The sequence below is a fragment of the Melanerpes formicivorus genome, unplaced genomic scaffold (genome assembly GCF_026170545.1).
Source record: "Melanerpes formicivorus ecotype bairdi unplaced genomic scaffold, bMelFor1.0.p_v2 SCAF_19, whole genome shotgun sequence".
NCBI lineage: Eukaryota > Metazoa > Chordata > Aves > Piciformes > Picidae > Melanerpes > Melanerpes formicivorus.
In genome coordinates, this window is record NW_027142371.1 from 2,443,641 (window position 1) to 2,469,100 (window position 25,460).

Genomic DNA, 25,460 nt, shown 5'->3' on the forward strand with positions numbered 1-25,460 from the left:
TTTTCTCATTTCTTTCTTTTCTACAGTGTTACTAACACACAGCCAAGCAGATCTGCAAACTGACCTCATCATGTGCCTCTGTAAAACTTGCTGCCACGCACACAGCCCTTTGCCTGTGACTCTGCCTTCAGCAGGGAAAGTAAACCCTGACATGAGTGCCCCTTCTTCTGAAGAACTGCAACAGCCCCAGCCCTGGCTCCAGATGATCCACAGCAGAGAGGAACCCCCTAGAAAGCTCACCTTCAAGTCTCCACTCCTAGGTGTAACATCATAGTTTCATAGTTTCACTCAGGGTTGGAAGGGACCACAAGGATCATCTAGTTCCAACCCCCCTGCCATGGGCAGGGACACCCCACACTAGATCAGCCTGGCCAGAGCCTCATCCAGCCTGCTCTTAAACACCCCCAGGGACGGGGCCTCGACCACCTCCCTGGACAACCCATTCCAGGGTTTCACCACTCTCATGGGGAAGAACTTCCTCCTCACATCTAGCCTGAATCTCCCCACCCCCAGCTTCATTCCATTCCCCCTAGTCCTATCACTACCTGAGATCTTGAGAAGTCCTTCCCCAGCCTTCCTGTAGGCCCCCTTCAGATACTGGAAGGCCACAATGAGGTCACCTCGGAGCCTTCTCTTCTGCAGACTGAACAGCCCCAACTCCTTCAGTCAGATCTTTCTTTTGACTGCCTTCAGAGTTAGGGCTTCCTTCAGGGACCTCAGCTCTGCTCATCCATCCAGCAAGATTACAGAAAAGGATGAGTCAAGAAAACCTGATGCTGACTCCCCTTTGACTTGTATTTGTCACTTCCACAAGCTTCTACCTCAAAAGAACAATTCATCATCACAGGAGATGTGGAAAGCATAACTTTATTCATTCTTCCCCTTGCACACCTCTCCCTTTGCCTTCTCTGGCTTCTCTCACCACTGTCAGCACTGTGAGCCAAGGATGCTAATTTTGTGCTAGCCAGTGTCTAGGACAACAAGGCTCTTGACTTTGTGTTCCAAATCCCTGCTCTATTTACAGTCACAACTGCACAGTCAGACCATTTCAGAGGATGGAGTGAAGGTTAAAAGCAGACTGACAAAACACAATGCTTCTACAGAAGAAGAAATTCCAGCAAGGTCAGTAGGGTTGATTTTAATGGATGTGAATGGTCAAAAATTCATAAGGCAACTGTGTTAAAAGCAACCTGGAGTGCAAATATCCCATGATTGCTAGACATTGAGGATGCATGATTAATTATATCTTTATTAGAGTTTGCACATGCTTGAGTCTTCTTCTGAGGATTCGTTTCTCTGCCTCAGGACTCAGTGGGAACGAAGAAGCCTTTGCTTTTCAGTCACAGAGGCAGAACAATTACTAATTAGTGCAAAAAAGAGAAGCCACAACTACTGCTCCAGCAGAAACAGCTGCAGAGGGACTTCACCACATCATCTCTGCTTTGCAGTTTCTCATCACTCTCTGCCAGATGCCCAAACTCCTGATCAATGACTTGTGAAGAGAGGGCTGGAAGAGGACCTTACCTAACTGCACACCCCTGACCCAGCCTGTCCACAGCCTGCTTAGGAACAACACCAAGCAGTGGCTTCAAGCTGGGAAATCACAAAGCACTTTATAAGTTGGTGATTAACCTGCCAAGCCTTCCCCTTCTCTTCCAGCTCAGGCTCCAGTGTCACAGGAGAGCAAACAGGAAAACGTGAGAAGCAGCCCTGCTGTCCCTCAGCACGGGGCAGCCCTGTGTGCCACCACGGGGAGGCTGCTGCCCTCACCCTTGCCCTGCTCCCACTGCCTGGCCAGTGCTTCCTTGCCTGTCCCAGCAGCAGGGCACCATTACCCAGCACCCTCTGCCCAGCTGTTCCTACCCACAGACCTCCTGGCTCTGGCTGTGCCTGCTGAGAGGCATCCCTGTGGCTCCCATCACCGCCATGCCCACAGGGCTGGACTGTCACTTGCGCCACCAGCAGCTTTATGGAGCAGGTTGGCTCAATACCACCACCTCTTGCTTTTTCCAAGCAACTCGTAAGCATTTCTTCCTGCATGGTGTGGGGCAGGGACAGGGCAAAGGGAGTTTCGTGCCAGTACTCTCCCACCACAGTGGTAAAGTGGGTACTGAAGTGGGACCAGCACTGAGATCAGCTAAGAAACCTGGCACTTGTGCCAGGGAAGTCAATAAAATGGGGCACATTTGGTGGCAGCAGGACACACCTCAGCTGCCTTGTGCTACAGCCCTGCCTCAGTTACCTTGGTTTTCTTCATTTTCCCTGTTCATATCCTTAGAGGTGTCTTTCTCCCCAAAGAGGCTTTTTAAAATGGCATTGGCAATTGGAAGCATCATAGCAGTGGAGGCTGTGTTACTTAGCCACATGGACAGGAAAGACGTGGTCAACATCATCCCTAAAATCAGTCTGGAAGAGAGGAAAAAAAGGAAAAGCTGAATTTCTGCAGTTTGGCAAGGTCTGGGACACCTCACAGCTAGGGGATGGAAAGATCATGTGCAGGGACAGCAGAGCTAACAGCAAAAAAGGGCTTCTGGGGCTATCCCAGGAGGGATTCTGGGTCTACATCGTGAGGGCTTCTGGCACTACCTTGTGAGGGCTTCTGGCACTACCCTGTGAGGGCTTCTGGCACTACCTTGTGAGGGCTTCTGGCACTACCCTGTGAGGGCTTCAGGTACTACCCTGTGAGGGCTGCTGGCACTACCCTGTGAGGGCTGCTGGCACTACCCCATGGCTGTATGGAGCACAATTATGGGGCTGAACCAAATGCTTCTGCTGCTCTCTGAGCAAAGGCAAAGGCAGAGAGCTGAATAAACTCAGTAAGGAAGAAAAAGGGAGACGTGGTCAGTGCTCTGCCTTGGGGGACACTCACATCAGAGCCCAGCACAGGAGAGCTGCTTCCTGAGCTCCCCATGGAGGTGGCCCTGTCCCCATAGTCACCTGGCTGGCTGGACTCCCACCAGCATGAGGACCCGGAGGGCGATCCTGCGGTGTAAATTCCACTCCTCGATGGCCGAGGCCATGATTAAACCACTGAGGAAGAGGAAGTTGGTGTCTAAAAAATATTGTGGGCAAACTTTGTTAGAGGGGAGGATCCCCAGGAAGGGAAAGAGGACGATGGGCAGCAGGGCTGTCACAGCCAAGGGCAGTGCCTCCGTGCACCAGTACAGGGCCATCAGCAGGATCACGTAGAGACATCTTCCTTCCTGAAAGAGAAGGAGAGAGGGAAAGTAAGGGATGGGGCATCCCAGAGACTTCTTTTCACCTGGAGACACTGAGTCAAGCAAAATGTACCAACTGCCCCTTCAAGGGTCCAGTATTTCTGTCAGGTCATCTCCATCGAATCTTCCCTCCTGCACTGTGTAGGGGTTTCAGGGCTTACACTGAGCCACTGAAACCACAGCAAACCCCAAACCCTCCTCAACTGCCTGAGCTTCCTATGAGCTGCAGCAGGGTGGCAGTGCCCTGGGGCACCAAGAAAGCAAGCGCTGGGGAGCAGGAGCTGAATTTGGGTGCTCATCCTCAGCAGGCTGTACTGAGGTCCCACAACAGGAGGCACACAGGAAGGTTTCTTCTCTTGGATCAGAGTTTCCCAAGAGCTCTGTGAGAAACCATTCCATGGCAACCCACCCGTCCCGGTGGAAGTCAGTAAATCAAGTGCCCTGGTGTCACGTCGCTTCCTGAGGGCAGGGAGCTTGCCCATGCCCAGCTTTGCCCCAGTTTTGGCCAAGGCTGGCAGAAAACCAGTGCCCCCACACCAGGAATTCATTCATCCACCCAGGAGGCACAAACTAGACCAAAACCATTTGTCATGACAGCCACGGACGAAATAATGAGGGACAGAAAGGAGTTAGGAGAATGGCTCCAGGCCAGGAGGGGAGAGCCCCAGGGGGGCAGAGGGGAGCCCAGAGTGGAGCTGGGGTCAGTCACGGAGGGGCTGAACGAGGACATTGTCAGTGACTGCAGGGCAGAGTGCCCACAGAGCTATAAATAAGAGCCCAGAGTCACTTGGAGCCATAGAGTTATTTATTTTACCACTCTTTTCCAGCTTGTTGAACAGGTTGAACTGTTAATCAAAGGCACCTCTGTCCCTTTTCTGGGACCTTCCTCTTCAGCACCCAGGCTGGGCTCATTGGGGCTTTTGTGAGGGACATGACAGCTTTGCTCCCTGGCCTGGGCAGGTTGGAGCAGAGTGGGCTGGGAGCTGTGGAGCTGCACAGCTGCAGTGCTCCAGCACCAGAGCAAGTACAGCAAGGCCACAACTACCTGGCCACCTGAGAAACTTCACTCCAGACCTTAGCTCAAACGTGGTCATCCTCAGGCTCCCAGAGCAAACATGAGCCCCACAACACAGCCACAAACTGATGACAAAACATAACTACGGCTATTGAGAGAGCCAAAGAGCAAATCAGCCCAAACACTCAGCCTGAGGAATTCAAACCAACACAGATACATGCCTCAGAACATCCCTAGTGAGGGTTTGGCAAGTGGCAAGAGTGATAAGAGTTTCTGATTTGTTTGTAGCACTCAGGCTTTGCACTTCACCAGCAGCTCCATTAGCACAGCTCCAGTGCTTCAGTGCACTGAACAGCTCTGTGAGCACTGAACAGCTCTGTGAGCACTGCACAGCTCAGAGTCCTCTGCTCTGACTTTTTAACATGTTCCATCGTGGCAGAGCCAAGACTTCATGTGAAGTTCCCAGGAGCTGGATTTAAAGACCATTTCCAGTCCTAATTTTAGATCCCAGTGAAAACATGCAGTAGTGTGAAGTGAGCCCTTCATGTTCCCAGCTCAGTCCTGGCACCTGGCAGCTCCCATGAGCTCCCCACGGCTTCACTTCCTCTAAACCAGTGGGACCAGAGCAACAAATGTGGAAGAGCTGAATTCTGTACAAATAAAGAGTCATGTTTTAAAAAGTTTTCACACTAGATTACTCATTTCATTCCTGTGGCAACTGATAACTTCTCCTTGCCCTGGCTCTTTATGCACCAAGGAAATAGCTTTGCTCCCATTAAGCTCTGTTCCATTTGATCTCTAAAGGCTGTATAAATAACTTTTCTTCCCCCTCCCACTGGTAAAATCTTCTTCAGTTTTCTCAAAGGAAAGTTGCACCAAAGTCAGATTCAAAATAAAGACACTCTGCCTCTCACAGGGGCTGAGCAACTGGAAATATTTAACAGTGCTTCGATACAACAGCAGACCAGTGAAGGCTTTGACTGCCTCCACGAAATGGATGAAGTATGATTAAGAAAACCTCATAGAATCACAGATTCATAGAATCAACAAGGTTGAAAGAGACCTCAAAGATCATCAAGTCCAACCTGTCACCCAACACCTCATGACTACTAAACCATGGCACCAAGTGCCAAGTCCAATCCCCTCTTGAACACCTCCAGGGATGGTGACTCCACCACCTCCCTGGGCAGCACATTCCAATGGCTAACAACTCTCTCTGTGAAGAACTTTCTCCTCACCTCAAGCCTCAACTTCCCCTGGCACAGCTTGAGACTGTGTCCTCTTGTGTCCTCATGACAAGGAAGGGATATTTGTTGTCTGGAACATGGGAAATGTTCTGCAAGACGCTGCAATGAAACACAGCAGGAATCTGATAACTAACCTCCAGTGCAAGCTCGAAAGCCAATGAAACAGGGCAGAGAGAGCTGCCAGATGGAAGTTCTCCTGAGAGTTTAAAGTCTGTATGGACACTGTTGTACTGTTATTCAGCTATCCCACCCCAAAACAGGACAAACTGCACCTATATTACACAAGTTCTTCACTTAGGATGGGACCATCCCTGGACAAAACAGGAACAAGACCTCTTCAGAACAACTAAGATTCAGAACAAGCACTCCCTAGAATAAAAACTCATTTAAACCACTCACAAAATTGAACCAAACTCTGCATGAGATTGAGCAGGTTTGGGTTTCAAGGTCTCCTGCAAGCATTAACTACTGGCTGCTGCCTGTGTCCCATGGGTTTGGGGAGCGTGCAAAGCAGGAATGCTGACAGATGGCAGAAGAAAGGTCTGGATGGGCCGCAGCTGCCCAGGGATGGTCTGGACTGTGTCCACAGTTGTGTGCAGCACCATCACCCCCAATGATCTCTATCCTTTGACCCCTCTGCTGTGACATCTTCTACTTCTCTCCCCTCCCTGCACCTTGGGGTTTATTGTTTTCAAAAGAAACCCACCAAAGTTCAGGGAGGGGAAAATGGCAGCATGCAAGAACTTTAAAATGGGTCTTGTGATTGGGTTAATTTTATAACCATTTAATGATTTCCAGGGAAGTGCTTGGTGGCTCTGGACTGCAGCACCTTCTTCCTGTTGCTCAAGAGCCTTGGGAATGACCTCTGCCCCTCCAGACATAGATCTTGTCTTCGCTGCACCGGGAATTTTCCACACTGGGGGACTTGCTCAGCTACTGCAGAAGCAGCCAAGCCACGAGGTAGTCTGCCATGTGCAGTAGAGTTGGAGAGAGCAGGAGGCCTCCTGACAGGGCAGATGAGGTACCCTGGGGAAAGGAGGCGCTGGCAGAGGATGTGGGTCAGGTAAGGCAAACTGGCTCGCCCAGGCATAGCACCCAGACATGGGCACGTGTGAGCCACCAGCCCTTACCACCACCCTGGAGCTTCAGCTACACCTTGTTCTCCACCAGCCTCAGGCAACCCCTGGGCAGCCCACTGCCACCTGGCCCAGTGCCCACAGCCTTCCCAGCAGACAGACCCAGCACCTGAAGATGCCTTACCTAAAGGAACTGCCAAGCTTTGGTTTCTCACTGTCTTTGCAGGCTCCCCCATCAGCCTTCCAACCTATGACCAGGCAAACTAGGAGCACATAGGTGACAGGGCTCCTCCATAATCTTGATCTCAATAGCATGAGATATTTTGGCCCTTTGGTCCCACTGCTGTCACAAAGAAACATCCTCTCTGAAATGCTCAGAGCTACGTGGTACAAAAAAAATAAGGCCTGGTGGCTTTTAGCCTCTTGCTCACAAGCTGCTCTCTTGTTGCAGCTGTGAGAGCGCTGCTGGCCACCTCACTCACCCTGCCTGCTCAGCACTCCACTGGAGATGTGAATCTGATTGCTCCTAACCCAGCTCCAGCAAACATTATGTAATCTGGACAGAAACCAAGCCCTCTCTGCCAGCCCTCCTGCCAGCGGAGCTGTTTTGCTCCCACTGGGTATTTGTAGAGCAGCTAGAAAGGGGCTGGTAACACAAGGGCACAAGCTGGAAGAGCTGCAGGGAAGATATTTTGCTCTGGAATTACTCTAAAAAAAGATACAAACTATTAAAGAGTCTTATTTAAACTGCTTGTGCTTTGTAGCTGGCAGAAAACCAGAACAATGCTCTCTGTTTTACAAACGGGACAGCTGAAGGGCAGTGAAAGAGGCCAAATGGACCAAGCTCAGGTAGGAAACTAATGACAAAACTTCAACTTGCATTTCAGAGAAAACCTGCCCAGGCTCAGAGGCTTTGAGGCTCACACCTTCTCCTGGAGGCAGAAACAGATCCTGCACCTCCAGACATTCCCAGACTGGGAAGCTAAAAGAGCACAGCGTGAGGATGTGACCCTCTGTGCGAAAGTAGCAGGGCTCCCCTTTTGAGCCACCCTTCCAGCACTGAGGTTTGGGTTTAAGACAAAGCCACCACATTAGATTAGAAACACTTCCAGTGGTGGTGAGCCCGTGGGTTTAATGAGCTGCTCCTGTGATTAATTAAGGTCACTTGAAGTTATGTTGTGATAACCTGAATCTGCCAGCTTCAACCCTCTGCTTCATCTTCTTACACACTCCTCCATTCTGCCTTAGCCTGGGCCACCCTTACTCAAACTCTGCTCCTGATGGATGAGCCCTCAAGGCAGCAATCAAGTTACTCTGTGCCTTTTTATTGTTTGAAAGAAACAGGTTGAGCTCCTCCAGCCTTTCTTTTGTGGCCTGTTTCCAGCCCTTTCTGCACTCTGAAACTTCTCCAAAGCTATTGCTGAGCAGTAGAATCCAGCCTGGAAGGATGCTCAGGTGAAACCCACAACCTCAGCAAACAGCAGCCTGGTAGCTCCTCACTGCTCTTCCTCAGCTTTCATGAGTCCATGCTCACCAGTACCACATCAACCCTGTGGGTAGCCAGTCTGGTGGCCATACTCAACTAACTGCACAGAGCCATTTCCAGCCCTTTTCTGGAATCTGCTTCCCAAGAGGGACTCCAGATCAGCCTGACCTGCAGCCAGCGGTGCTGGAGACCTTCATCTGTCCTGGCACTCGTAGGAATGCACAGAGTTTATTGGGTCACAAAACTCTCCTGGCAGCTCTTGTGAAATTCCTGTATGGAAGCTGCCTGAAGCTGCAGGTTTTGCAGCAGCCAGGGTTGAGTGGCAGTATTTTAATTTCCCCTTCAGTTACTGTCACAATGACACAGGACTGCACTATGAGCACTTCCCTGAGTACAGGACAAAACTGCTCCACTGACTGTGGCTCTTCTGCACTGTCCATCTGGCAAGTAACAGCAATGGCTCACCTTCCTTTTGTGCCTCACACCCTGCTCATGACCCTTACCCCCTGCCCAGGGATTTCTTCCTCAGCTCTTCCACATCCCTTTTCATGTTTTCTGTGGTTCTTAGCTTCCAATTAATATTATTTTTTCTCAACTTCCCTTTCCCCCTCCCCAAAATACTGCTTCCTGTCTCTGCCAGCTTGCTCTTCAGCAGGCTTGCCCTCTCCAGACTGAGTGCACGTCAAAACGTAGTTACTCACTCCACTTGCAGTAACCACTCCTCTTTCCTCACTGACATTCTTCTTCTCATCTCAACTGATCATTGCTCCCAGCTCTGTGAAACTGGCCTTTCTAAGTCACCAAGGACAGACAACAGAGATGGACTTTGTACATGAAACGTATAATCAGGCCACAGTCACTTATGTCCCCTGCCAGGCTCCTCTCCTCACTACTATTTCTTTGCCTGCCCCTGCTCCTACTGTGTCCCCCAGCCCAGCATCCAGCTCCCCTCCACCTCCCAGGCCACCACTGGCATCACCCCCTTCCCCCCCCCCCCCCCGCCCCCAACCCCCCTACCCCAGTGCCTTCATTCACATTCTCTGCTTTTAAGTGCAAGCAATACCATTTTTCCTTCTGGAAGTTTTTTAAGTCTCCTTGTTCTAATCAGGAGAACTCATTATGCCCAAGTTAATTTTAAATTGCTCTCTGGCCACCAAGGAAGTCAGGTCTGTTTTCTGAAGCCACTAGGCCCTCTTTGCCTGCTCAGAGCTCCTTTTAGTACATTTGGCTGTCTCAGCTGTTACCAAGCCAAGAGGCTGTAGACATTGAGTTCATTAGAAGCTGTTGGAACAAGCTCTTTGCACAGCTCATTAAAAGTGCCCCCCATGCCCCTTCCAGCAGAACAGTTCCTCCAGCCCCTCCTGCCCTGCCCGAGCTCTTTGCAATCATTCACAGCCCTCCGAGCAGGGGGGTCACAGCCACTTCCACTCACGGGACAAAGTTTCAGCCATTTCAGCAGCAACCAGAGTGGGAGGTGACACAGGGACCCCTGCATGGAGAAGTGGTCCCTGGGAAGTGTCTCCACACAGAACATTCCTTTCTGCTGTCCTGTGTGAGGGACACACGACACTGTTCCAGCCACAGTCTGGGGAGCACAGCCTGAGGTCTCAGCAAAACCCTTCACAGGCAGAAATGTCACTTCTCTGTTGAAGAGAAAGGGGATTGCAGGAGGGAAAAAAACCCTGATGCAAGTCTCACCCTCCATGAATGCAACCTGCAAAGGCCATCAAAGAAAAATGAGGGCTACCAACCTCATGTCAGCACCAGCCCTGACACTGTCCCTCTGCAAAGGGACTCACAGGGAGGTCTGGAGAACACCCACTGCAGGGTGACAGCCGACGAGAGCTTTGATAGCAGCTTGCAGATATGGAAGCTGGAGTTCATCAGCAGTAAGCAGAGCCAGACCTGATGGATGACTTTTCTCAAAGGATCTTGTCTCTAGGGAGATGTCATCTGGGTGCAGGTTTCACTGGCAAACCCTCTGCACCCAGACCATGGGGTGTCACTCAGAAGCATGCACTGAGCCAAGAAGCCATATCCTATCTGTGGTGCTCTGTTAGACCTGCTTCAGGTTGTGATTTCTTTGCCTCCAGGTTCAAGTGAAATGCTGCCCTTGAAACCAAAGCTCAGGTGGCTTTTTATCACTCCAGTCCCTTGGGACTGCTGAGGGGGAGGTAAATGGTGACATGATGTGGGAACAGACTTTAGAACTCCCCGTGGCAGGAAAGCACTGCAGAAGGTGCCTGTTAAGACATCTGATCAGAAGGGAAACTTCATCCTGAGACTAGCATGGGCTGAACCTCACTGCTTCTCATCTTCTGCCAATTTCTACAACACTCTGCAAGGCAGCACACAAACCATGGGAGCAGGACCATGAGGTTCTCCAGCTCATCCAATTTTGCCATGCTCCAGATGTGCAAGTGTGTGGCAGCATCAAGGTTGCTACGATGACTGCAGCACGCTCAGAAGCTCCTCCTGCCCCAGCCTGCTTTCCATGGGTGCTGTGCCTGGGACAGTCTCCCAGTAACACCAGCAGCAGCCCAGTCAGCTGAATTCCTTCTGATGGAGCTTACTGAACACCTTCAGTAGTTCTTGCAACCTGGCTGCCCAGAAGAGCCTGAGGCTGGACTCAAGTCCTGTGTCAGGATAAACCATTTGACAGCAGCAGCGCAGCTGAGGGCACACATTTCCCATCACATGCCAAGACAACTTCCAAACTCTGCTCCCCAGATCCCCCACCCACTGAGCTCCCATCTGTCCCCACCTTGGTGTCTTTACAGCTCCCTTAACTGCATAACCTGCTCCTTTCCTTTCCAGCCCCCTGTGGCTCAGAATGCAGAGGGCAGTTCAAGCAGGCTCCAGACATCAGAACTTAATCCCCTGTTGATGCAACAGCAAGTTTCCTTTCTCGCTGAACAAGTGAGAGAATTTTGTGTTGAAACTGTAGCTGAACTATTGACCCCTGAACATGAACATACATGAACATACAATGTGGGATGGTAGCTCACAGCTACAGGTTCACCACTGCACCAAACTCAGGGAGACATTGGCAAAGCTGCAGCTGTGCTCTCCTGAAACATTCCAAGCTTCTATACTGACAGCCACCAGTGCTAGTACTGGCCAGGATCACTGCTACCGACTGGGATGCATCTAGCACCCATAGGATATGAAGAACAGATCATCAAGGACCAGCCAGATCTTTCAGGGCCTCTCCTTCCCTGCCCATAGCTGCCCCACTGCTTCTTGACCCTCCCAGCTGCAAACACTCCCACTTTCCCATCACCAGTTTTTCTTTCCTAAGGCAGTGTTGGCCAGACTGGATGGTGTACAAGATGCTCCATGGGTCACATCTGAGCAGGCTACCAGCAGAGAGTTTTCCTCCTTCTGTACCTGAGGAGAAATCCTTTTCCTGAACACACAAATCTTCACACAGCCTGTGTAATACCATACAGCACTCAGACCAAGAGTCTCCCTGCAGCACAGTGCCAGATACATCTGTGCTTTACTCTTACATCCGACCACTGTGTGGTTCAGACACAAGCTTGGGCTGGGCACACGGAGCATCTCCTCACCCCCCCAACCATATCTCAGAGCTTTACAAGCGCCCAAGCCAAACAAGATGATATGAAATAGAATCAAAGTCACTCATTCAGTGAGGGAATGTACAAATTTCCTTCTTAGGGATCTGCAGAGGCGTTAAGTACCTGCTGTGCAATGTGCTTTCTGCTCCTTGAGGCAGTATGTGCCTAACAGAACTCACCCAATGATGCAATATAGAAAAACAGAGAGAAAGGGAGAAAGCAATTTTCTCTTTCAACACACTGTGTCATTAAATACAGCAGTGGTCACTTTATTTTTATTTGGTAAATTGGGAGACTCCTTTGCTATCTTGAACACAAAGGTTTCACCTGCCAAGCATTTTACGTGCGGAAGTGAATGCCACCTTTGTGTCCTCACACACCTGAATCATTCTATAATAACCAACTCACTTCTTCTGTGATGTAAGCAAAGTCATGCTCAAATGGATCTGAATCAGAATCAAAGAGTGAAATCCTGCCCATACTGAAGTCAATGGTACAAAATTCCCCAGTGATTTCACTGCCCTGTGATCTCCACCCGAGGCTCTGACCTCCTGGTGCATGAGAGCCACTCACAAGGGACAGCTGCAAAAAGCCTCAGACTCCAAAATGTTGCCACAGGTTGATAATGTGAAGTTAACTCTGACACCAAAGCCCAGACCTTACCAAGGGACCAGCTGTGCAACAGCTGCAGAACACCACAAATGCCTTACTTACAAAGCCTTTTTGGACAGCACCAGAGGTCCCCCCGGGAATTGTCCACAGCAGTGTGGATGGCACTTGTAGCTCCCTTGCATTTCCCAGGATATTTCCCAGCCCTGCAGCACAAACCCCACTGCATGGCTCAGCAATGTCCCTCTCTCCCTCTGCACACACTGCCCACAGCACAGGGGACAGGACAGCCACACTGGGCAGCCCCAGAACCACTGGCACTTGCCTTCCTGTCCAGCTCTACGAATACCTCCCTGGATGATGCTGGCTGTGACTCTGCTTTGCCTCAGTCTCCTCAGTTTGCCTTTGGGTACTGATAAAATCTACAGTAAGGCAGCTTGGTATCAGCAAAAAGTACTTGTCAGTGCCACTTGGTTCAAGCTGATTCTGAACCGCAGGTTCCTGGCACGCCCCTATATAAGCAACACAAATACAGCTCACGCTGTCCATCCCTTCTTGACCCTAAAAAGTTAAGCTAACCCCAGGAGGTTCCCCCCATTCACACTCCCAGCTAGCTGCCGAAGGGTGAGGAGCTGTGGCAGACTGCAGGCTTCGGTGGTCCTCTCCCTCCAAGGAGAAACCCTGGCTAGTATCGAGAGGACTCTTGCGAGGGCCAGATGCTGCTGAGGCTGAAGCATGAGGCGAGCAGCAAGATGGGACAAGCACCAGGGCGCTGTCCTGGGTTCACGTCCCAGGGCCGTGCCAAACTGTTTGCCCCCGCAAGCCGTAACGCTTGCTCCATGCCCCGAGGCAGTGTCTCCGTTTGTGCTCCCGGTCCACGGCCCGAGCTGGTGCCCCCCAGTTAGTGTACCCCACTTGGTGCCCCCCCAATCTGTGTCGCTGCTTTCAGCCTCTCCATCCCTTTCCCTGACCAGCGCACGCCTGCTCGCTGTCCCTTGCTCCATGCCCCCCCAGCGGGCGTCCCCTGGGTGGCAGCCCCAGCAGGTGCACCTGTCCCGCTCCACGGCCGCTGCTCTCCATCCACGCCTCCAGCGGTGTCCCCCTACCCCGCCCCGCCGGTGCCCGGGCGCGGGTACCTTGGGGGGCAGGCTGAGTAGGATGGGCACCAGTGCCAGCGGCGCGGCCAGCAGCACCACGTAGCGCCGGACGCTCCACGCCTTCTTCACCAGCGCGCCCAGCGCCGCCATCCCGCACCCGCCGCCGCCGCACCGCCTGCCGCCGACCCCCTCTTTATCCCGCGGGACCCGAGCGAGCCCTCCACGCCCCGCCCGCCACGCTCCGCCCGCCGGGAGGGGCCCCGCCGGACTGCCCCGCCCGCCCTTGCATCTGTTATACCGCCCTGCCATCCTGCTATAGCCGCCCTGACCCCCATACCGGTCCCAGCCACGATGTCCGTGTTCCCCCATCTCACCCTGTTCCCGCAGCATTGGCAGCTGGAGGGTTTCCACGGTGGGGATGTTCCAAACTGGTCCAAAAACTCTGGCATTAGCAGAGCTTGTTTGGTTTGACCACGGGCGTATCGCAGGCTGTCAAAGAGCTTCTGGTCAGGCTGACAACAGCCTCAATCCATGGAATCATAGAAGTGTTTGAAGTCCAACCATTCTCTAACTCTGTCAAAGCTAGTGCTAAAACAAGTCCCTCAGCATCACATCGCTGCCTCTTTGGAACACCTCCAGGGATGGGGATTCAGCCACCTCCCTGGGCAGCCTGTTCCAGCCTCTGAGAATTCTTTCAGCAAAGAGTTTTCTCCTAATATCCAACCTAAACATCCCCTGGTACAAATGGAGGTCATTTCTTCTCATCCTATCACTTGTCACAGGGCAGAAGATACCAGCACTCACCTCACTGCAACCTTCTTTCAGGTAAATACAAAGAAACAGTAGAAGGGATTGGTAGGAACCCTCTCAGCCCAGTGCTGTACCTGGCTTCATTCTCCAAGATTTCCTCTCCATGGACACAAATCCACATCATTAAACACTCAAAAGCAGGAGAAAAGCAGGGAACTGGAGTTGCTTTTGACAACTGAATTCAAGCAGTGACTCAGGGGTTTGACAAGCTGTTTGCAATGCCCTGAGAAATACTTCCCCTTTTTTTCCATGAAAGAGAAGTGGACACAACCAAACAAAAGGCCAGTGGTGCGGAGCACGGGAGAGCCATGGGAAATACCAGAAAGGCAGGAGGCAAAGTCTTGGCTCACACAAGTGTGAGCCCCAGCAAGCAAGTAGCATATGACCATACCCTGGCTGCCCTTAAGATAATCAGGCCAGACCCAGGCAGCTAAGGATGCTTCAATTGTGAGTCAAAGAAAACACAAAAGCTGCCCAGTTCTTACTTTGAGGGCGGATTTCCCTGCCAGCTCTGTCCTGCACCAGGCTTAAAGGAAAGAAGATGGGAGAGTATTTGGGGCAGGACAGGATGCCCTCCCCTGGAGCCAGGTACATCTCAGCAAATGCTGCAGAGGTGACTGGTCTCTGTCTGCAGGAAGCCTGAGAGAGAGGCACACATCACAGGAGACTGAGCTGGAGCACTCTCAAGACGAACAAGAGTCGAGGGAGTTGGGTTTCCCCTCTGCTTTTTTGCATCCCCTGGATTCTCACAACTGGAGCCTAAATGAAGCTGAGCAGTGAGGAGAAAAAAGGGAAAGCAAATTAGCACCCTTTGAGCGCTTTAAAACATACTCAAAACCTGGCTGAGCTGCCCCCCTTATATATGAAAGCTGTACAAAACTCACACTCAGCAGAAAAACCTTTCCTGTCTCACAGTTAAGCAGCTCTCTGGAGAACTACTGCCTCCAGGCAGGTCACTCCTAGAGCATCAAAGCAGCTGAAGTCCAATGCATTGGATGAAAAACCAGACCCTACTGGAAAGCACTCTCCAGCCTACAAAAACCATGAATCACTGGCACAGAGGCAACAAGAAATTAGAAAGGAAGAGAGTGGTGATGCAGAGACAGGACTGTACCCTCTCTGAATGGACCGTGCTCCAAGTCTGGATCCACTGCCCCATTCCTTTCCCTTAAGGGGGTATGTCTAATGTTGCACAAACAGTAACAAATCATTTATTCCCCACTCCCATCCCGAGTGATGGCTGAAGGGTGATGGTGTCACCACCACAAAAGCTTCTGTTGGGCACTGCCAGGGGCTGCTGGCAAAGTGAGGATCCAGTATGCACCTGGCACCAGGGCTGCCCAGCCTTGATGGCAAAGGCACCTTTGCTTGAGGCCCCAGAGAAAGCACAGAGCTGGCTCAGGGCAACCTATGGGGGTTCATAGCTTGGCTTTCTTTAACTGCTCAGCAACATAAATATACAATTATCAGAGGGAAAAAAGAGCAGGACATTCCTGCAGCCACCATGGTGAGCTACAGCAGCACAAGCTGTGTGCATAATGGACAGGGTGGGTGGAGAGATGGATAAAGGCTTGAAAGCAAAATTCAGGCCATCAAAACAACACAACAGCTTAAAACAGGCTCAGCTTGCCCAGTGTACCCCATCAGCCAGAGCCTGGAAGCATGTGTGTGAGTGTGTGCCACGTGCTGGAGCTCTGCAAAGCTTTGTCTCTCAAAATCAACCTTGTAAGCTTAAAAAAAGCTTCAACAGGATACCAAGCTATCCATGCCCCAGGCTGTTCTTTCTCTTGTGAAGCCTCTGACAGTGCAGAGGGTGAGGGGAACACCCTGCATGGATGGCCCCTTCATAGTCCCACCTGGCCCCTCTCAGCCTTCAGCACCTCACAGCAGAGAGCATTGCGTGGGGGCTACACGCTGGTTCATTTAGCCTTCCAGGACTCTAGCTGGGAATTAACTTTTAATTAATTTGTTTCCTTGTAATCTGTTCCTCTGCCACCCTCATTTCCAGTGCCAGCAGCAGCAGCTGCCCTCACTGTGCTTTCCCTGTGCTCCACGACCATCACTGAAATCATCTCTCTCCACTCCTGGGCCATTCCTCACCATTATTTACAGAGTAAATTCAGCTTAGCACATAAGAAAGAGGTGCTGCACGGTGCCCAAAGGGACTACTGTGGGACACAGCTTGTGCTTGGGCGAGGGAGAGGCTTTCTTTATCTGTAGTGACCCTCACACAATGAACTCTTGGTTATAAATGAGCTTTTATTGCACTGACTTGGTTTCCTATCAGCATTGATGGGAGAAGAGGGCTGCAAAAGGTTATCAGTGTTTTGAATCTTGCAAAACTGGAAAGTATCAATCTCCTGCAGACATCAAGACCTAGGCTGAAAATAAATTCACTCAACAAAGCTACCCTTACAGCTTGTATGCAAGGTTTTTACACACACAAACACACAGAGCAACCTCTGGCATGGCACAGCCCCTGTCCAAAAGTCATGGCAGCAGCGTAGCCAGGTTATGTAACTGCGTTTTCATCCCTCTTTCTTGCCATACATGTGTGTCTTTTCTTTCATTCCTGCTTGTTTTCTCTCAGTGCTCCTGCTACAGGTCTGCAACTCACACCTGTCTCTAAAAGAATCCCCTTATTTCAGTTCTGCACTGCTGGCATCAGCAGCCAAATCAGCAGATTGGCAGTTATTACTGCCAATCAAGGACAGGCTGGCTCCACACTCCCACATGAGAAATCACTGGTAATGGTCACACCAAAGGAAATCCAAAAGGCAACTCCATAAGTAACCACAAATTCCCCAGGAAACCCTAATCCTCAGAACAATCTGCTGAGATGTCTCTATTTCCATTCATTTGTCTTTCCCTTTTTCCTTTCCTGTCCTCTTTGCACAGCTCATTCACACGCTGCTGTGTTCATGGCATTTTGGGTGACACCCAGGTATGGAGCAAGATGAAGCAGGTGATACGAAGCTCCTGGAAATGAAAGTTCCTGGTGGGCCAGGCTAGGAACTGGTCCCATGAGACAACATTTCATTCTTAACAGATGGAAGATTCAAGCAGCATAAAGACCCAGAGTGACCATGTCCACCCAGCACATGGTTATCAACATTTGCTGTTGACAGAACATTTTATTTCCCAGCTGGAGAGGTTTTCCCAGTGCTAGTGATGGTGGCAGAGAGACCTCCAGTGGTTGGGTGCCACAGAAGCGGTCACCCTTCACATCCCTGCTGTGCCCCCTGGGGAGGCAGGCAAGAGGGTTTGAGGGGTGGGGGGCTGTGTGTGAGGCTGGTGAGAATAGCCCTGCTAGGTAAACTGGGGCAGGACATCGCCACTTCTGGTGTCACATAGAGCTGTGACAGTGCTCAGTGTCCAGACTCACACTCTGGAGAGGCTGGCATTGCCCACTGTGCTGCTTTGGCCAGTGGTGGAAATACAAACCAAGACAAACAGTCCCTCTGAGTTAAGAAGAAGTTTGGGGTTCTTGCCAAAAAGTTAATTGACTTATTTGCAACAATCACTGTTTCAGTTCTTTAAAAGAGCAGATTTTAGTTCATTGGTTTTCCTTCCTTTTAAACTTGAAGAAGCTAAACTGGCTTGCAGAGATTATTTTACCAAGTCAGACCAAGCTCTGAAGAAGTACTGCTGGTTTTAAACTGCATTTGCAGCAGGAAAACTATTCGTGCATTTTAAAAACCCCAACAGGACTCCTGTTTTCCTTATGAGATTGTTGGGAGACTGGACACAAATCCTGAGTATTCATAATGCAATGGGAAATGAGAACCTTAATAGTAATAATTCAGTGTTGCAGATGCACCAAAAGCTACCAAGCCAAGTTATCCTCAGTCAAACCAGCACTGGAAACTCCACCTGCCCTGGTTTTCACCCCAAGAGCTGCCACCACAGGCACAACCAGCAACACAGCTGCGGGGTGGACGCTTTGCAGGTCCAGAGTGTCTCCACTGCTGGATGTCCACCTGCTGAGGTTTTCCCACCTGGCACAGCAATAGCTCAGCACTCACTACAGCAATCTATAGGGATACATCGGGCTGATCAAGAGGAAATATCAACAGGCCACAGCACAGATACGTGAGAAGTGACACTTACATAATGAAGGAGGAGTTTTGTCACGCAGTGAAAAAGCAAAACATTTTGCTTTTCATTACCAGCAACGCTCTGCTTTGTTTTGCAGCTCCATCGCAGAGCAGACTGCAGCAGAGGGCAGCTCAGGAGTCCTTGCTAGAAGGCCAGTCCCACGCACCAGCACCCCAGGAGGGCTGGGCTCGCTGCATGCTGCTGACCCCAGCCCCACTGCGAGGCTTCGGCTCAGAGCACGGCGCCAGGCAGAAAGACTTGCAGTTGAGCAGCTTTGTTTCTACTCTGCAGTCCCGCAGGGAGAGCTGCATTTTAATAAACATGACCATAGGCAGAAACAGCCTTCTTCAAAGGGCTTTGCAAACAGAGCTCAATCCTGGCATCACCAGGAGACAGCGAGAGCGGTGTTTGTACAGGTGGGGAACGGCAGGCAGGGAGGTTAGGCATGCTGCCACTCCTCAGTGGGTCTGGGATTTGGGGTTCAGATCAGACATCATTACGGGACTCGTTAGCTCACGTCCACCTGCTCCCACCATGCCATGAGGCCTTGCTCCAGGCCACCCCGGGTCACCAGGGGAGCACCTTGTTAAGTGGCTGTGTGCTGCTTGGGCTGTCGCATTCATTTTCAAAGCAGGTAGGAGAGCAGCAGCAGGAGCTCCTAATGCCCCACTGCTCACGTATGGAATCACAGAACCATTTGAGTTGGAAGAGAACTTTAAGCTCATCAAGTCTAACTGTAAAGCCAGCACTGCCAAGTCACCACTAAACCATGTCCCTCAGTACCTCATCTACGTGTCTTGTAAATCCCTCCAGGGACAGTGGCTCCACCACTGTCCTGAGCAGCCTGTTCAGGGCTTGACAACACTTTGGGGGATGAAAATATTCCTATTGTCCAACCTAAATCTCTTCTGGCACAACCTGAGGTTGTTTATTCTTATCCTATTGCTTGTTACTTGGGAGAAGTCTCCTTTCAAGCAGCTCTGGAAAGCCAGAAGGTCTTCCCTCAGCCTCTTTTTCTCCAGACTAAACAACCCCAGGTTCCTCAACAGCTCCTCACCAGACCCTTCACCGGCTTTGTTACCGGGAGCCTGGGTTCCCTTTGCCTCCATCCTGCATTGCTTCGTGCTCCATGTCGGGATGAGCATGGCCGGGGCACCCCAGTGAAATTAAAAGCCAGGCAAGTCTGCGGCTCCTCGGGCGCAACAGTTTAAAAAACATGTGGCTGAGCGGTGGAACCCGTGGGCCCCACACGCCGGGGCTGGGCACTCGCCCAGCCGGCTGCTCTGGCAAGAGGTGAATGCGCCGCGGGCACGGGCAGCCCGCCGCGCTAGGACGCTTGCGTGGCCACGAACCCGCCACCTTCCGCGCACAAAGCAGGAGCCCTGCACTGGCGCCACCGCTCGGGGCCACGCTGTCCTCGCAACTGCTCCGCGTGCTTCTCGGCGCCGCACGCTACCTCCGCAAGCCCCCGCGGCTAAAGCACAGGCCCGAAACGGTGCCTCGCCCTTCTCCTCACCTGAAACTCCACGCACCATGGGGCCACGGCGTCCAGCAGGAGGGCTCCTGCTTGCCCCATCCCCTCCAGTGCGTCCCCAGGCAGGGGTTAGTCCTGGCTGCTTTGCTTTAAGCCCTGCAGTTGTGCCCACCACAACCCCAGTGCTGTTTTTGACAGCTTTTTCCACACCAGCTGGGAAGGGCTGTGAACTGGTGAGAACACTGCTGTGCACAAGAGGGTTCCTGCAGGGTTTGCTCTTCCTTTTGCACAAGCATTTTCAGGAAGAGCACCGGGGAGAGCATACAGGCACTGAGGATCTTCCTCGACAAGCTGCCCAGCACAGCAAACACTCTGAGAGTTCAGTTTAATTCATTATCTGAAACAAATGACAAAACTCACCCAGCACACAACTTGAACCCAAATCTGCTTACACCAGAGGACTGATCACCTTCTAGCCTATCTGCTGTGGGGTTTGGAGGTGTTCTCTCTTGGGCCACAACACACTCACCGTGAGGGTCAATCCAGATCAAGCAATGACGAGAAAAGGTTACCAACACCCAGCAGTACTGCCTCCCTCTGCCCACTGCCTCCCTAGGCAGGCAATCACCACACAAGTTGTCTTCTGAAGCTCCAGAAATTGCCATTTACAGCAGACTCCTTGCCTGTGGAAGTTGCTCTGCAAACACCACGATAAACATTCTTGTATTTGTGTGGAACAACTATGGACTGAAAGTTTTAAAAGCCAAAATCACTACTGCAAGAAAAGACAGAAGACAGGTGTCTTATGTTAGTGCTGGGTTTCTGTCCTGGAACCCAGTCCACCTAAAAAGGGTCAGGACGCCACTCCTAACGGACTTCAATGCTTTGTTGTGAAGTCTCCCAAGCAAACCAACACCTCTGTTTTTTCTGTCACTTTTTGTGGATGCCCTGCTATCCCCAGCTCTGTCTTACCTCCCATGAATCCACGGTCCACAGGCTCAGAAAGAAGATTCTGTATGATTCTACCACAGGAAGGACAAGGGGAATGACACTCTGAAATGCTTCCTACTCAACACTGAGGGAGGCAGTGACATTCAGCTGTTTCCCTCAGGTCTGCTCCTGTCTCATTGTTGCCTACTTTATGACACAAACTCATTCAGGTTTATTTATTCGAAGACACAGCTATCAAAATAGAGATCTGTGAAGTAAAACCAACTGGAAATATAAATAACTACATTTGCAGAACCCCAGTAGAAACACTCCTCTGCCCCCAAGCCTGCTCTTTTTACCCAATCATGGATCTCTTCCTCCCCCTCAGCCGCACTTCATCCAACCTTTTGATCACGGGGCCGGATTTTTTAGATGTAGCTGCATAAGCCTTCAGCAGAGCTTGAAACATAGATTCAGTGTCTGGATGAGTGCTAAGGAAGGCTTTTTCCAGAACATACAAATCAACTCCTTTATCCTCTGGAAGACCTGAAATAAAACTGAGTCCAAAGTCTATCAGCACCAAGTCCAGCTTCTCAATGGGTGGCCGCAGAAGTACATTGGCCGTGGTAAGGTCCCCATGGATGAGATCTTCATCGTGCATTCTTGCCAAGAGCTCGCCCATCTTCTCTGCTAAGGCAAGGAGGCTACTGGGATCGTTTCCACTGCGCTGTACAGAGTAAATATGGTCTTGAACAGTGATGGAATCGACAATATCTTCAAGATATATGGAATTGGAGACATAATCCACAAAGTAGACCACTGGAGCTGCAATCCCTGTTTAAAAGAACAAACGAAATGCTACTGATTAATTTACCAGATATTTTAACAACAAAATGCAAGCCTTAAGAAAGTGCCAGCTGAGCTCACCCCTGGCCATTGATTACCCTGTGGTGACAGGTTGGACTCGATGATCCTCGAGGTCTCTTCCAACCTTAGTGATACTGTGATACCCACATCTAGCAATGCCCCATGCCAACTCCCCGGTTCCAACTCATGCTGCACCAGCCTTCAGCCTTGAAACTAGCTGTTAACAGACCGGCCCCTGCCGGGGCGGGACTCTCCAGCATCACACAGGCAGGGGCCTTCTGGCCATGGACAGACTGCGTTTCAGGGCAGCACTCTGGCAAACCAGCGCACAGCACGCCAGCGTGACAGGAGACTGCCTGTATCCTCCAGGGTGATGCAGGAAAGCAGTCAAGTGTCTGCTGTTTGCTGTGAGGGACCTGCAGAGCACGAGTGCTACCGGTGAGGTGCCTGGTGCCTAGAGCCGTCTGTCCTGTCAGGCCAGCCTCGCCTCACGCCGGCCCGGCCCGGCCCGGCCCCGCCGCCACCTCCCCGAGCCCACCTGCCCGCCGGCACCGCAGCAGCGATCGCGCCTCCTGCGCTGTGCGCCGCCGGCTCAGCCGCTCCTCCAGCGCCGGGTGCCGGTACCGCTTCGGGATGCGGACCTTGGCTACCGCCGCCCGCCCAAGGAAGAGCCCCCGGTAAACGTGGGCCTCGGCGCCTTGCTGCAGCAGCTGCATTCCCGGCAGCGGCGGCACCGGCGCCTCAGCCACCACAGGGCCCGTGGCGCCCGCCTCGAGCCCGGACTCGTTCGTCGCAGGGGCCGCGACCCCCGCCGCGGCGCAGCGCACGCCGCCCCCCTGCGCCTCGACCGCCGCCATGACAGGCACGCGCCGCCCCACGGCGCATGCGCGTCGCGCTCGGCTTCGTCACTCTTCGGCTGCCCCCGCCGGAAACGCACGAAGCGCTCGGGCTCCGCCTCCCCTCCGGTACCGCTCCCCGGCGCCCTCGGTACAGCGCGGGCTGCGCCTCGCCTTCTCATTCGCCGTGTTCCCGATGCAGCGCTTCCAAGAACTCTTCTTTGTGCTTCCCCCCGGAAGTCCTGCTGCCCTCTGCCCTCCTCTGCCGCGGAGGGGAATACCGAGGAGCTGCAGGGTGGCAGGGCTTGCACCTGAGCCTTCCCCAGCCGGGGTGTCTGCATCTTCCCAAGGCTGCAAGTGGGGTCTTGTGGTCCCTTCGAGGTGCTTCCAGCACCACCTCAGAGCTGTCTGCCAGGGCATAACCCCTAGGACACCATTCCCGGGGCATCACCATCAGGATGCTCCACCACGGGGGTCTCACCATGGGGACTCCACTACTGGGACATCCACCAAGGCTCTGCCAAGCAGCCAAGCCCCACATCTCTCCCTTAGGAAAAGATGGACAAGCCTCATTCTTTCGGGAGGAGTATCTGGGGTTTTATGGCACACCAAAGCCCCACAACCCCGCTGCGTGTTCTGCACACACTGCCATTTATATTTCTCAGAAGATACAAGAGGCTGCAGCCCAGTCCCTGTAAATATGTTCCCAATTGTTGCCTTTGGAGGTGCCACAAGTCCATTTTGTCCTTGTTTTCTCATCCACAACGTTTGTTTCCTTTTCAGAACATTCATATTTTACTAACACATTCCATACAGCTTACTTGTCACGGCATGGTGGGATCATGCCTGGAAAATATTTATCTTGCTTCACTAACAACTTTTAAACACCCTTCCCAAGTTTTCAATGATGATAGGAGTAATCCATCCCACAAGCCTGCCTGCCTGTGGCACCCTCCTTTGGCTGCCATTGCCAAGGCAGCTTGACCAGGGGAAGAGATGCATTCCTGGCTCTTGTGGCTGGAATTCACAAAATGCACAAACAATCAAACAAACAATCAAATAAAGAGAGGTTTTCCCCATCTTGTGGGCAGATTTATCTAAACATTTGTGCACAGCCCACCCCAGGCAAGTACACAGCCTAGGAGCAAGTGCACACCGATGCCCTTGGTTCATTAGTCTGGTAAATAGGGTGGTCTTCTCTCATGCTGGCCCAAAGCATCCTCCAGGGCTTTCACAATGCAAAAGCAAATATTTTTGCCTTTATTTCTTTTTGTCATTAATTTATTGATTGGAATTTTCTCTTCCCTGTGATTTCACTTATGCTTTTCTCTTTGAATGCAATAAACAGTTGACATAGCCCTTGGAAACCATCTGGAGCCATTTACAATATTTATGGTGTCACCCAGTATTTTTATTGGAGTATTGAATCACCCCAGAGGACTGCAGTGAAGCCACAGACTCTGCTAAATTGTTTAATTATGTAACTTTGCTCTCCTGGTGATAAAGTATTTATAAACTCTCCTTTTGCAAACAATGTGATTGAGTTAAAAACTGAAGCACAGCAAGCTAATGGAAACCAAGGCAGATTCCATGGGCTCTTCCATGCCAATCCCTTGTCACTGAGCAGGTTGCAGCACTGCAGGCAGCTCTGCTCTCACCCCTGGTTTGGTTAGCTCCATTCTCAGGGCTGGGCAGACTGGAAAAGAGCTGAATCTGGACTGCAGCAGGGCTCAAGTGGCTACTCATGCTCACCTAAGGCCCTTGTTGGTTCTGAGGTTGTATCCCCAACCTGTAAACTGTGGGCAGAGGGATAAACCCTCCCATGTGGGAATTCACAGCTCTGACTCACATTACAGTTCAGAATTATGAATTTGGGCTAATTCCTCCATGCAGAGGATGCCATGGGCAGAGCAGGCTCTGTGGACCAGCCACGCAATGGAGGGGTGCAGGGACACAGGGGAGCACCCTGGGCTGCCACAGGTTGCCACACTGAAGGCATCACTGTGCACAAAATGGGACCCACTGGGGTACTGACTGGTCCCTGGTTTGCTCCCTTGAATCCCTTCATAAGGGTCAATTGTAATTAGAGATGGGCAGCTTAGCTGGTGAAGGGTTCTGGAGAGCAGGGCTGGTCAGGAACAGCTGAGGCAGCTTGGAGTGTTTAGTTGGGAGAAAAGGAGGCTTTCTACAGCTCCCTGAAAGGAGATTGCAGTGAGGAAGGGGTTGGAGTCTTCTCCCTAGCATCAGGTGATAGAAGCCTGAAATTGTGCCAGAGGAGGTTTAGGTTGGAGATGAGGAAAAAAGAACAGGCTGCCCAGGTGGAGTCAGTGTCCCTGGAAGTGGTCAAAAACACATGTATACACGGCACCTGGGGATATGGTTTCATGGCCATGGGGTGGGTCAGGGGTTGGACTGGATGATCTTAGGAGGCTTTTTCATGATTCTATGAAAACATACCCGTGGCTGTGGTGAGCGCTGCTGAACACCCCGACTTCTTCTGTGCATGATGGACTTCTTTAGCTTTTTATATTTATACGTTCTTTTGTGATATTAACGCCTCTTTTAGCTGTCCCATCTCCAGCGGTCGCAGCCGGGTTGTTTCCCAGCGCAGGCTGCAGCTCCAAGTGCCGCCGCCGAGCTCTTCGGGATGCGCATTCCTGCGGCTCGGCCCCGGAGATGGGTCCGGCTGCGAGGCAGGAACCTGCCCCTCCTGCCCCGCAAGTCCAGCGGCCAAGAGCGAGATAAGGATCAGATGGGGAATGGCACTGCCAAGACACACAGCCGAGAGGAGGAGGAACGCGTCGCAGGCTAGAAACCTGCTGGCAACTGTAAAGCATGAGTCAGTCCTGCTGCTTCCAACCCCTCCAGACCTCCTCATGCGGGGTTCAGGGGCTTCAGCAGGCCCAGAGAGCACATTGACTGCAAGGGGCACGATAAGAAAGATGTCCTTTAAAAAATGGAAAGGCAGACTTTTATTCCTGCAAAGGAAAAATAAACCCCCCCACACCAAAAGCCCACCGAGGGAGGATTGTCAGTGCTGCACGTTGCAGCAGGTTTACACAGGATTTCAGAGGACCACAACCCGCAGCCATGGGCAGAGTCAATGCAGCAGCTGC

The 25,460-nt window shown here is 51.7% G+C and overlaps 2 protein-coding genes across 3 annotated transcripts in view; both read right to left on the minus strand.

Annotated features, from left to right (window-relative positions):
• Positions 1–13,503, minus strand: part of SLC13A3 (solute carrier family 13 member 3) — a 29,756-nt gene extending 16,253 nt beyond the window's left edge. Inside the window, exons 1-3 of one of the 2 annotated variants that reach the window (XM_068149807.1) lie at positions 13,369–13,503; positions 2,938–3,203; positions 2,243–2,406 (exon numbers count right to left, since the gene is read on the minus strand). In XM_068149807.1, coding sequence (XP_068005908.1) covers positions 2,243–2,406; positions 2,938–3,203; positions 13,369–13,479 — 541 coding nt within the window. In that variant the 5' untranslated portion in view covers positions 13,480–13,503. Of the gene's footprint in view, positions 1–2,242; positions 2,407–2,937; positions 3,204–13,282; positions 13,302–13,368 lie in introns of those variants that run through there. The other variant, XM_068149809.1, reaches the window with a different exon arrangement.
• A 7,346-nt stretch (positions 13,504–20,849) lies between these two features.
• Positions 20,850–23,188, minus strand: TP53RK (TP53 regulating kinase). The gene is made up of 4 exons (XM_068150427.1): positions 23,166–23,188; positions 22,478–22,606; positions 22,047–22,408; positions 20,850–21,475 (listed from the first exon to the last, which is right to left on the minus strand). The coding sequence occupies exons 1-4, from the start codon at positions 23,186–23,188 to the stop codon at positions 20,997–20,999; spliced, it is 993 nt and encodes a 330-aa protein (XP_068006528.1). The 3' UTR covers positions 20,850–20,996.
• Positions 23,189–25,460: the final 2,272 nt, after the last annotated feature.